The sequence below is a fragment of the Pipra filicauda genome, unplaced genomic scaffold, assembly GCF_003945595.2.
Source record: "Pipra filicauda isolate LSUMZ 115617 unplaced genomic scaffold, ASM394559v2 scaffold164_size1636381_pilon, whole genome shotgun sequence".
Classification (NCBI taxonomy): Eukaryota; Metazoa; Chordata; class Aves; order Passeriformes; family Pipridae; genus Pipra; species Pipra filicauda.
This window is the reverse complement of record NW_024104151.1, coordinates 943,821-957,090: the sequence shown is the minus strand read 5'-3', so window position 1 is coordinate 957,090 and position 13,270 is coordinate 943,821. Positions and strand designations below refer to the sequence as shown.

Sequence of the window (13,270 nt, the reverse complement as noted above, 5' to 3'; positions counted from 1 at the left end):
TTCCTTCTGCAGCACCTGCCAGCCACCCCTCGAGACAGAGCTGGGCTGAACAAGTACCTGCTGTTCACAGCCACTGACCGAGGGTGTGGCTGACTGGACTACAAATCCACCAGCTTCCCCACCAACACTGACAACATTTAACCCTCTCTAGTAAATAGTATCCTATGGCATAAGCCTCATACGTGCTCATTTTCCCTTAAAATGATATATGCTGCAACTATAAATTCAAAACTTCTGTGAATGCACTTATTCACTATTCAGTCACTGAATTCCAAACACACAGCCATACTTCCAGCTTGCTTTGCTAATTCAAAAACTTTCTCTCAAGGTTTCATCGCAGTGATTGCTGAATGACAAAAGCAACTTCAAACAAGGCTGCCCACATATGGAATAACTTCCAAGGCATACTTTAACCTCGAGTCCAAATTTTCCCTTTGTCCTCACTCCAAATAATTGCTCCAGTTCTATCTCTGATGAAATCCACCCCCATCTCTGAAAAGCTTTTGCACAGGGTTTGGTGGTTTTGTTTTTTTCTCCCTGTCTGCCAGAGAAATGTATGTGATGGGCCACTGGCCAGATGGGGACTCACCTGCCATAGCTCAACTGTGAGTTCAGCACCTGCAGCAGCTCTGCCTGTGATGTTCTGCCAACCCACTTTGTGCAATAAAGGTTTTCTTGACCTCACACAAAGGCAGGAGAAAAATCTGACTTTTAGTGAGTCTTGTAAACTCCAAAAGAGATTTATACCGAGTTCCATAGTATCATTTTGGCCAATTTAAAATACACCTTGTCTTGTATAAGATCTCAATTCAGGTTTAGAAAAAAAACCCCATGGTTTATTATTACGTGGTTAAAAAACTTTAAATCTAAATTAAAAAAACCGTAACAAACAATCCTCGAGCCGCTACAAGCAAACCCAGAATTCCCCTCCATCCTGTAGCAATGATAGCGGCCCCACCCAGCACCTCCTCTGCTCCGCTCCTACGCAGCCGCAGCCGCCCCGCGCCCCGCGGGTACCAAACCGCGCCCCGCCCCGCCCCGGTCCGCCCCCCGCGCAGCCGGAGCGCCCCCGCATCCCCCCGCCCGGCAGAGCCCCCGCGTCCCCCCGCACAGCCCCGCGAACAGCCCGGCGCGGTGCAGACGCACTCCGGTTTATATCGAAATTTTTATTGGAACAATCCCCAAGAACTGTAAAACGGCGAATTAACAACAAAATTAAGCACTTTCGTTATCAAAGATATTTAAACAATACCTATCTATTTCTGCATAGCAGAAGCAACAGGGTTTAGAGCTCGAACCCTCGTGCTCGTGTTAATTTGGTTTTGGCAAGATAATACAACCTTAAGAATCACATTAAAGGAACAGTAACCTCCCTTTCATTTCTTAAACCTTGAAGAGCCATTTTTATAGTTTACTCATTATTTGGGACAAACACATGTGGACATATTGTAGCATAGAGTAACAGACAATTTTAATATTAGTAGTACTAGTGTTACTTGTACATGAAGAGTTACCTTTCTAATTGTTTACAGTGCAGTACAAATTACATATTACCTCAAAAATCATTGCCTGTATCAAAAGTTTAAAAAATTTGAACAATTTATAAAACACTTCCATAATAGGAAATTATCAGTCTTGAAATGGAAAATGAACTTTATGCTTATAAACACGCAAATGGATGTATTACAGTAATACGTTTGTTAGCTTTATTCCTTCTGTTTTAAGTAGCAAGAGCCCCGTTCTCCCCACAGTTACACAAGTACAACACACACGATCATTGTAACCAAAAGCAGAATAGGCCCTACTCAGAAGTCCACTATAACAGAAATTAAAGCCATTAAAAAAATCTATTATAAAAAAATGGAACAGTCTTGCATTGTTTTGATTATTTGCAACACCTAAATTGTCAGGTTTTCTCCCGGACCACACTGTCAACTTTCATGATCTGACAACAGCAACAGGGAAATTGTGAGTGCTGCATCATGCAGTCCAAACACATCTGACATCCTTCCTACAATTCATTTTCTGTCAGTTAATTTGAAACAAAGAGTGTTGGTTTTCCTACCTAGCATTTTGTTTTGTGGTCTACATGGTATGAATAAATTTCAAAATGTAACCCAGGTAAAGTAACAGCCAGTAAGGCACTTTGTCTGCAAGGACGCAGCTGTTCAGGCTGAGCAACTGGTCAAAGGGAGACATTCTGCATTACTCAAAACTAGTCAGTTTATTCTTCATAATCACTTCTCTGACAGTCCATTTGTGGAAGAACACTTACTGAGTATCTCAGAATCAGCCTGACATTGCATCTGCCAAAATATTTTTCCCGTTCTACAGCAGAACATGCAATAGTAAAATATTTCATTAAATACTAACATTTAGAAGAATATTCAGCATCCTTGTAAGACCCAAGAATCAGCTGCTGAATACTATTTGGAAACACCCTCCCTCCCGCAGAAGAAATGATCCCATCTTCTTGTTTCTTTGTTTTGTTTCTGTGGTTACTTTTTCTTTTTTTTTTTTTTTTTTTTTTTTTTTACAAAATTTGAAGGCTTGACATTAAAACTTTGGTATAAAACATGGAAATGAAAGCCATCCATAAATATGGCGTAGGGACATACAATGAATCCAACCCAAACTAAACAAACACGAGTGTGTGGATGTCATGACGGGGGGTGTTTTCTACTGTCTCTTGGTTTCTACATTCTGCTTGTTTGTGATGTTGAGAAGGGGTCTTTCTACTCATGTAAAAGGGTCTTTCTGCAGAGCCACCTGCCTTCCCAAAGTTCCTCCCAGGAGAGAAAGCACCTGGCAGGACCCTGTGACTGCTGGTTCTGGGTCCTCCCCTCCCTCCCCTGCAGGCACGGAACCACCCCGGTCAGTCGGGGCTGGCCTGGGCCCCTGCACCGTGGGGACACTGTGGCAGCAGCCCCAGGGGGCTCAGCAGCAAAGCTCACACCACATATTTGACCGTCTTCCACTCTCTAAAGCAAAAAATGAAATTCTGAATTTTATACTAAATCGAGCAACAAAGTAAATATCCAAATCCATAAATGTCAATACCAGTACCTCCTCCGTGGTGCACATCTGCAACTCTGGCCCACAGGGTATAGGACCCATTCTAATAACACAGTCTTAAAATACCTCAGGTGATTCTTTCCCAAGTAAATACCTGCATTAATTTTGACTTATTAATTATTAGCAATTTATCTTTTAAAAGCCGATTTTAATATTAAATAATTATTATTTACTTACTGAATTTATTGATTACAAAACCTACATGGTATTGCTTTGTATTTTCACAGTTCTCATAATTATTAAGAAAATGGCTTTTAAATTTTCTTCTCAGAAATGATGATCACTTACATTCTAAAGACTTTCACAAAATAGTGAGAAGAGCAAATTTATACATATATATTTTTTACTTCATATAAATAATAATACAATTTAAAACTTTCACTTTTAGAAATTCATTTAGTAAATGCATAGGTTTGTTACAAAAGTCTTCTAATCAAATAACTGTATACTATTTCTATTATGTTTTATTCCTAGTAAATTCTATGGTTACATTCATATGATAAAAAAGCAAGGTGTATCAGAAGCTTTTCCAGTTGAGCTCCCAGTAAGACACTCAAGTCCAGTAGAAATATAGATTACTTAATGCAGTTTCTTTGTCACCAAATTAATCACATAAAAAAAAAAAAAGCTTTAGAACGTGGACTGTAATCAGACCAGCAGCTTCTTTAATCACAGAATGGTGACACATACCCTCAAAAGTTACTGACTTAATTCTCAGAAAAAATTAAAATCATGGCAGGGGTGTGAATTCTATGCCATGCACATAATGAGAAAGGACTGATGATGATGATGAAAAACTTCATCCCTCAATAATCTGATTTTTTTCCCCAAGGCAGGGCTCTCAGTCCTTTCTGAAAATCAGGTTTACTTTGGGGTATCTCACAAGGGGTTACCAAAAACTGAAGGTGCCCATAATCAGTAGTTATGCTTGAAACTGTACACCTTTATTTTACATTATTTGAATCCTAAACTGAACTCCTCACTTTTGCTTCAAGGAAAAGTGCTGCAGCACCCACTGGACCACGGAGAATGCTCTCAAGGACCCTCCCACCTGCACCTCAGGTCACAGGATTTCACGATCTGTCCATGCCCATGAGTGTGAGTGCGTGGGTGAAGAAGGTTACCTTCACATCACCACAATCCCAGACCTGCTGCATAAAGGACAGTGTTCCTGCAGTTGTAGCAATTACAGCCATCACAAACTGGAGCTGTAAGTCAGAGAGCAAAATCCCACTGGGATGGGGATGGCCAGTACATTTTGCCCAGAAACTTGCCTTCAAATCATCTGAAGAAGAATTTGCCTTTCTTTTTGTGACACCAATCGACTCCTAGGGCTAGAAAAGTATTTCCAGGTGCTGAACTCCTGTCATAGAACTGGCAAATTTATGGCACATGCAACTCCTGGAAAGCGGACAGTACTGGAATAACTTAGTACAGTGGAACCCATGAAAACTAGGGGCAGGTCTCAGTATGGTCCTTGGTCCCCCAGGAGACTAATAAATTAAAACCTTTTCAGCTCAGCTCCTGGAAGTAACAGACTTGAGAAGCACTTCAGTGCTGGACCTTTTCCATCAGCAGAGCTGTTACTTAACCGCAGTGGGAGGGTCATAAACCACAAAGAATGTTAAATGCATTAATGCCTTTGTACTAATGACTGGGCAAATTTAATAACCAAAAAGCAAACTAAATCTTTCAGAGCATCTCTCAGTAGCCAAATAATTAATCCTGTATCATGAGAAGACTTGAGTTCAATGTCCTAATACCTTACTGTGTGAGCCACTGGGAGCCTGAAGACGTGCAGAAAGTGCACCCTTGGCCCTCAGTAGCTGCACAGTTGTTCCAATGGCTTGGTAAAGAGCCCTTCTGAGCTGGGCAGAGGCAATGGAACTCCTTGTGCACACACACGGCAAAGACTTTCTTTCAAGGAAAAAAAGACTTGTATTTGGTTTTCCTTTCAGTGAAGCTCAACTTCCTTGCAACATAGAACACATTCAGAGACTTGTCAGAGATAGGGGAATATTAATATTAACACATGTGCATCTCTCTTAGACATCAGCTAAAAATTATACATTCACCATCTTGTACCAGATGAAACCTCATTTGTGTGAACCACAAATCACTTCAAGTGCAGTGGGACCTTCTCTCAGTTACATCATCTTTTAAGCACAACTTACAGAAAACTTCACTTTAAGCAGTATCAACTAAAGTCTTTTCTGACTTCCTTCTTTGAGGACCTGCAGGGTACCATCATGTCTTAAAAGATGCAGCTGTGGATGTGATTAAAATATCACTACGTTTTTCAGTGTAGGGAATCATTAATGCATGTATAATCACAGTTTAAATAGCTGTGAACCAGCTTGTACAAAAAAATACAATCATAGCACCATATTTACAAATTTAGTACCATCTCCAGGTTAACTAGAGTCTTAAACTATCTTTTTTATGGCTAATTAGGTTATATGTTAGTGCTTTCAAAAAATTGCCTGAATTTCTTTTACAAATATACACTTATAAAAAGAAACATTATCAAAACTGCTGTCATCTAAGGCAGCAACTTGCATTACAAAAATTATTAAAACATCATTATAGACTTATAAAAGCTTCAAATTTACATTTTCCTTTTCATAGGCACTCTATAAACTAAAACGTGGCCTTGTTTTCACAGCTGTTAGTTTAAGCATTTAAACTAATTAAATGTTACTGATGTTCCTCTTTTGTATTAAATATAAGCAAAAGGAAAAAAAGAATCACCCATTAACCAGAAGCATCATTTACGGTTTTTACTTTTGCCTACTTTATACACGTTTTGCTTAAAAGTGACACTTTTTGATGTCGAGGTTCAGTGCATGTTATCCCACTGCCTTCTTAGGGCTTAGTTTCTTCTTCCCTAGAATTCGGTGGAGGCTAGCTGACATGAAGTAGGGTTTTGCTGTAGATCCATCATTTCTTTCCAGGTCTTCACCTGAATTTTCACAGCAAAAAGCAGTCAAAAAAGCCAACAGCAGTACAACCACACACACACAGATACAAACAGAATTGAAGTAAGGAGAGAGTAAAAGACCTAACATTAAGAAAAATCTCAATCAACGCACATAAGCTGTATTATTAATTATGTCCTTGATCAAGGACACTATAAAATTTCTATTTTCTCAAATCACAAGGGGTTTTACATGAAACAGAGACACAAACATCTAGAAATTTTTACATGAAAGCAATATATCCTTTTTATTCTCCAGATCTTTGGTTTGGCTGTATAGGTGGAAATTTTCAGAAATTCTCATTCCTCCACTGAAGCCTGGCATTTTGGACACCTCTTGCTAGCAAATTTGTCACAAAGAGAGCTATGGATTTAAGCACTTTTTAACACTGGACTCTTTTTCACTTCCTAAGATAAAGTTCATTTGAAAACCTGCTGCCGTGAGTGCACAATATTCTATATGATCTATTGTTCATTACTGAACGGAAGCAGAGGAAGCAGAACAGAATACAAATGTAAAAAACCAAGGCAGACTTATTACTTTTTTTCCTACAGAAGGTCATGACTAAGTCACTGGTCAGGATTCAGCCCAGCTGGTGCCATGCAGCAGTCACAGACCAGTGACATCGAAGGCAGTCGGGAGGGAGTGTGCAGTGAAGCACAGACATTGCAACTGCAACCCTGCAAAGGCTGGATCTGCAGAGCCAAAATGAAAGCGCCAGTTCTGAGGAGTGGCTAAGGAGGTCAGAGATGGCAAATCCTAATATATCTCTGTGGCACCATATGCCCTGTGTCTTTGGCATAAACTAAAAGAAAATCTTCTAATTTTTGAGTGCACCAACAAATCTGCTAAATTCCATTTCTTTCTAAATAACAAAATAAATAAATAAATAAAATTTCAATACTGATTTGAATACTAATAATACTAACACAAACACTAATAATAAATAAATAAATTTTTCACAGTCTGCCAGTATGCCACCAGAATTCTGTAAGGAAAGGACAAGGTGGTTTTCTACTCCCCCTTCCATGACTTGCAGGTATTACTGAAAGAAAAGGTAGTACTTACAGAAGCAGAGGAAAAGCGTGTCGACACACATTGCATAGACACTGAAGAACCCGTGTGCAACTAGGTAGGAGCCAATGATGACTGTCTAAAATAAAAAACCACCACAATAAACCCCCAAACTTCTTTTGGTGCCAATGTGGCACTATTAACACAAGTCAGAAGCCTAGTCTGCTAAGCAAATTTGGGAGAATTTAATGTCAGCTCTGTATTTCTACCAAAGGTTTCTAGTGCTGTGGACAGAGATCACAGGGTCAAGACACTGCATTCTAACATGCAGTAGCCACTCATTTTCCAGCTGCCAAAACAGAATTATTTCAACCTCCAGAGAGAATATATGCCAAGAATATTCTGGACTCCTTCAAGAAACACTCATCCTGGAGATGCATTGCACATCCCTTCCATTAGAAGCCACCCTGCCATCAGTGCCTCACCACCAGCCTTTATTGTCTGGGAAGTCTAAGAAAAGCAGATGTGAAACCTAATTTTTCTGAAGATGCAGAGTTACTGCACTGCCTTCTGCCTGAAGGATCCCGAGGACTGCAGCAGAGCAGATCAGTCCTCACCTCAGTGGATACTATGCCACTGAGGGGCGGACCACAGAAGTTGTGATCAGACCATGCCCTGAGCAGTCTGAGCACCTCGAACTGCCCCCAGCGTTCAGAAGATTAGATGGTTGCCTTACCAACAATGGTACCCAGTAGTAATTTAACGTTGGCACTTCCTGTGCAAAGACTGGTATTTTCTGTGTGAAGAAAAAGAATGCAAGGACACCTGCAAGAAGCACAGGCAATTAGTGACTTCCATGCTAGCCCTTATTTCTTAACATCTAAAGAATGGACGAGACAGACAACAGATCCAAGGCTGGTTTAAATAAAAGTTTATAAACAATAAATTCCTCAATACTAATTATCTAACAGAAGATATATATAAATGAATTCATTACCATAAAGATATTCAGGGGCCCAGAAATATTTTAATGAATTGGTCTGTTTCATTATTCTACTGAATTTAATAGCAAAATTAATAAATGATGTAATTCTACAGTAATGACAAAATATTTTAGATGAGTTCTTGTTACTAGTTTTCAATTTTTGATTAAAATATGATTAATTAGTTATCTTCTAAGGTATACAGAATGCAAAATATGGTTATTTGTAAAATGTTTTTTTAAAACTGCTGTGACAATTTAAAAAAAACCAAAAGGGAATACTGCCAACCTGAATTTCTGAAATTGTTTCATTTAAAAAACAGAAAAACACTTCTCTGTCACAGAAAACCATGGGTAATCTATTTTGATATTTACTGATAACCAAGAAAACCCTATAAGAATGCTAGAAATATTCTATTTCTTTAGCTTATAGTTTTAATGGCCTAGAATACAGCAGAGCTTCCGGCCTATCTCCTGCAGACCTGAAACATCTCTTCTAGGCATCTTGTCTGCTACCAGGTGAATCTCATTTGCAATTTTGTTCAGTTCTTATGAAAGGAGAACTGACTGTGGCTGACTTATTGGGTGTGAATTTGTTTTGATCCAACTATGATGCTGTGGCTGCAGAAGACCTTGTGCCAGCCACACACACAGAAGAGCCGTAAAAGCAATTAAGGAAAAGATGCTGTCAAGGCACATCAGGGGCTTGGGAGGGGGGAGAAGGGGGAAGAAAAAAGGAAAAAAAAAATTTAGTTCAATCTTGCAAATTCTAGAAACACAGGAACAGATTTCCAAACAGTCAGACTGATGAGAACCTCCAGCTGTTAATTAAGCATATATGATTACAGCAGCCATGCTTGTAGGTACCAGAAACTAGAACACACAACTCAGAAAAAAACCAATTAGCTTACCTACACCACCAGCAACAAGAATTTTCCCCAGGAATAAAAGGAAGTCTGTAACTTTGTCCAGAACTGCAACTCTGTTCAGCAAAAGATAAATGATACATAATCATCACAGAACAGACATTTGTATTCTTTCTCCTTAAATCTATGGATATGGCAAAACATGACCAGAAGCTGTCTTCTGCTGATTTCACAGGCTGACAGAACAACAATACCGATGAGCTGAAATGAGCTTTGTATCATCAAACTCTTCACAGCACAGAGGTCTATGGATATAGTAATATACAGCACTGACTACCATGAAAAATAAACATTAAGAACTACTAAAGAGACCAATCACCATTAATATGTCAGAATTCAGATTTCGCAAAATACACAAGATAAAACATCTTCATTTGAAACAACAAAATTATATGCCTGGCTTATAGATATTGCTTTTACTGATTAAGAGCAAAATCACAAAGGACAGAGAGATGATATTCTGTCAGGAAACGAAGGCAGCTTTTCTATTGCATAGGCACTACATGGTGTGGACATCACTGCCCTGATATTAGTGCAGACTAACACAGTGAAAGCACTCTATTGTCCCATCTTCAATCCTTTCTTCTTCTTCCTGAAGCATCATTTCCATCTTCTCCTTCAGCCTCCCTCTCCATTTCTCTCCTCCTCCCAGTCCTTCACTTTATAATCTAAACTACTTAATTAGTTTTACTGTGTCTCTTGCTTGGTAATTAGACTGTCTGCTATTGCATCAACATGGCCTGCTCCTAAGTTATTCTCCCATTGTTTTTTGATCTCACAATAGTAAAGGAAGAGCCAGACACAATGAAGGAAAGTACTGATGAGAACAGGGAGTTTGGCAGCAGACTTGATAGTGGAGAAAAGGGCAGGACAGTTCCCAGCACCAGGGGAGATCTGGTTATGTAAAAGATACTCTTTTTGAAAGCAAAGTACTCTCTCTTCTTTACTTCCACTGTCTGACACCCTATAAGCTTTCCGAATGAATCTGAAGACTTAAGTCTTTCTGCTTTCCTTTTCCCAGACAGTAAGTGGACCAAAGCTCAAGAAACACACATATGGCAGACAATGAGCATCCCATTCCTGTGTATCCACAGATCTCTCAGGGGCACCACTGGTTTCTTGGAGGCATTACTACAATCTACTGGGTACTTATGAATTTAAAGGAGCAATCACAACAAACCCACGAGATTATATCAATTTTGCACAGGTTACTGTACAGCTGGACAGCCTGCTGTTACACACTGAGTAATAGTGAGGGCCACAGCTGAGGACAGAGCAGCTCACAGTAGTATTTGGAGGAGATATATGAGAGGAAAGAAGTATGTCTTCAGAGTGCAATAGCGGTAACTCCTGACATTTCCAAGGACTGGGAGATGGTCCCTTACCTCACCACATTCCGCATAAGCAAATAGAATGCGTCCCTTGCCGAGGTGCAGAAGTTTTTACCATATATGGCAATCTGAAAAATAATAGTAGGTATTTAAAATAATTAGGATATCTCCTTGTATGCCAGAATCTTCCTGCGTGTAATGCGTAGTTTTCTCTAATATATGGTCTTCGAACTCAGATGAACATAAAGCACTTCCCCCAGCCTCCTACTGCTTCTCAATGCTTCCCACCAGGTAGGGACAGAGTATTATCCACCTTTCCCCTTCAAATCACCTGGTGATGAGCGTGCCACCCCTTGTGATCTTACAGGCAGTAGACTCAGTACTCAGTTTGCCAAGCAGAGCAAAAAAGGTACTCGCTGAGGGTTTCTTCTCCCTTTGCTAGTTACCTACATTAGATTTATAGTCAGTGGAAAGCAACAGGCACTTGTAGAGCTGTAGGTACCTTCTTGGACCATATGCTGCTTTCACTGAAGAAATCAGCATAAAGTAAAGCAGCTAAAGTTATCCAAGAACAAAACCATTTCTTCCTGGAATAGTGTCCACAAGGGTAAGATACACTGGATACACTTATCTCAGACAGTTTATCAACTGTAAAGACTGTCAAAAACAATACTTCCTCTTCAACATAGCCTTAATTTGAAACATCAATTGCAGGAACATAGGTTATAATGGACCCACTACAGCCACCTCCTTTGAGACAAGAAGTCTGTGACCATACCATTCAATCACTGAAATTGCTTCAAGTCAGAATATCCTAGCCTTAAATCTGTGTTTGTTTATTTATGTGAAAATTTCAAATTTCTCTTATCTGGAAGCTAAGAAGGGTTATTTTAGAGAAATATCACTACTGCTGCTAGTAGAATTTGTGCTTTTAACTTCCAGGTGGAAATACAGTTATCACATGCCTTCTGACTTCCTTATTCAAACACTGCCTCCAAACAGAAGTGTCATCAACATGCAATATGAGAAAAGGTAATACCCTTGTTGAAATCAGTATCTCAACTGCTGAATCAGAGGGAGAGTTAACCAGTTATGCCATCCCTTCCCACTTGCTTTGGGGGTGGGGGTGATAGACAAAGACAGGCATAAAAAGAGGCTGAGATTAGAAGAAAAAAAAAATCTTATTTTTTCATGGTAGAACCACATGCATGTCCTGAAAACTCCCATAAATCCCACTATTTATTTAGCAGATTCAAGTACTGCTGACTGTTGACCAACTAGTAATGGCTAGGGTATTTATGTGTCCCAGATAGGGTAGACCACATGTAGACACAGCACATACCATGATGTAGGCATTTCTGTTTATAAATTTTAAGAATTTTTCCAAACACCAGAAACAGCACTTGAGGCAGCAGAGTAGAAATCTAGTGAAGGAGTTCTGAGTACCTAAAAAAACGAGAAGAGAGTACATCATACATAGAATTCATAAACCATCTTCAGAATGTAGAAAGCTATTTAAAAAAAAATCTTAAATTGTGACAAAAGCAGAAATGTTGTTTCTTTCCTTCTAGGTATGGACTCTCTTTCTCGACCAAATTTATCTCACTAGCTTTCAATTAGATAAGATTCACATTTTACTTGAACTTTACATTACGTTCCAAAGAACATAGACTCAGTTTGAGTAAATTAGCACAAATCTACCAGTTTCAAAAGAAACTACAATGGATAAAGATAATGTGAAATTAATCTCTTCTCATTGCTAAAAAAACACTTGGAAAAGTAAAGAAGTAATTTAGCAAAGGAGGTCTTACCAACCTACAGCAGATTCATAAACCTCACCTTTCAGTTTGTGATCCAAGTACTCCAGGATTACTCTAATAAGCTGGACAATTGCAAGAATTAAGGCGCCGAATGCCAGCGAACCTGTGTGGTATCTAAAACAAAATATATGACTGTTATGTCACACACCTGTGCATATGTACAGTAACACATCTATGTGCATGGGTATGTATATATAAATAAAATCTTAAGTGGAAGAAGGTCCATTAGCAGGAATTCCATAAACTAATGGACCTTCATCCTGATCTGCCAAACAGGTTGAAGCCATTGGTGCTGCTGGTGTTTTTGAGTGCTGTGTCTGTCTGTCAATCTGTGTATATATGTGCTATATACAAGTATTTGGTGTGTGCGTTTACTGGGAGCACCTGCTCAGCCTTAGGTTGGACCTAGAGACAGGGAGCTGCAGCAGCCTTGGAGGGGTACAGGATCTTGGGCTACAGGATTCAGCCTTCTCTTAACAAGTACATTTTCCTGACTGTACTGGTTTTGGATGGAGTAGAGCTAGTTTTCTTCAGAGAAGTTTATGCTGTCCTATATTTTGGATTTATGACCAAGACAGTGCAGATAACACAGCTCCTGCTGAGCTGCACTTGCTGTTCTGCTCCTCGCTCTGCCCTGCCAGCGAGCAGGCTGGGGATGCTCGAGGAGCTGGGAGGGGACGTGGCCAGGATGGCTGACCCCAACTGTCCCCAGGGGTATCTCACACCATACGGTGTCATGCTCAGCAGCAATAGCTGGCAGAAGGAGGAAAGAGAGGGAGATGTTTGGAGTTACAGAGTTTGTCTTCCCAAGTCACTGTTATGTATGATGAAGCCCTGCTGTCCCGGGGATGGCTGAATGCCTGCCTGCCCATGGGAAATGGGGAATGAATTCCTTGTTTTGCTTTGCTTGTGCACATGGCCTTCCTTTACCTACTAAACTGTCTTTATCTCAGCCCATATGTTTTCACACCTTCGCCCTTTGGATTCTCTCCCCCATCTCACTGTGGAGGAGTGAGCAAGTGGTTGCAGGGGCTTGGTTGCTACAGAGATTAAACCACAATGCTGACTAATCATTTTCATCTGATATTCTAAGACTAGATTCCATAGATGTACAAACAGCACTTGTTGGATACATGACCAGGCT

General features: G+C 39.8%; 1 protein-coding gene across 2 annotated transcripts in view; it reads right to left on the bottom strand.

Annotated features, from left to right (window-relative positions):
* Positions 1 to 1,374: 1,374 nt before the first annotated feature.
* The window catches only part of SLC44A5 (solute carrier family 44 member 5), a 66,334-nt gene continuing 54,438 nt past the window's right edge, over positions 1,375 to 13,270 (bottom strand). For both annotated transcript variants that reach the window (XM_027719946.2, XM_027719945.2), the window contains exons 16-22: positions 12,146 to 12,240; positions 11,649 to 11,752; positions 10,361 to 10,434; positions 8,961 to 9,031; positions 7,804 to 7,892; positions 7,122 to 7,206; positions 1,375 to 6,037 (exon numbers count right to left, since the gene is read on the bottom strand). In XM_027719946.2, the coding sequence (XP_027575747.1) occupies positions 5,925 to 6,037; positions 7,122 to 7,206; positions 7,804 to 7,892; positions 8,961 to 9,031; positions 10,361 to 10,434; positions 11,649 to 11,752; positions 12,146 to 12,240 (631 nt within the window). In that variant the 3' untranslated portion in view covers positions 1,375 to 5,924. The remainder of the gene's footprint in view (positions 6,038 to 7,121; positions 7,207 to 7,803; positions 7,893 to 8,960; positions 9,032 to 10,360; positions 10,435 to 11,648; positions 11,753 to 12,145; positions 12,241 to 13,270) is intronic.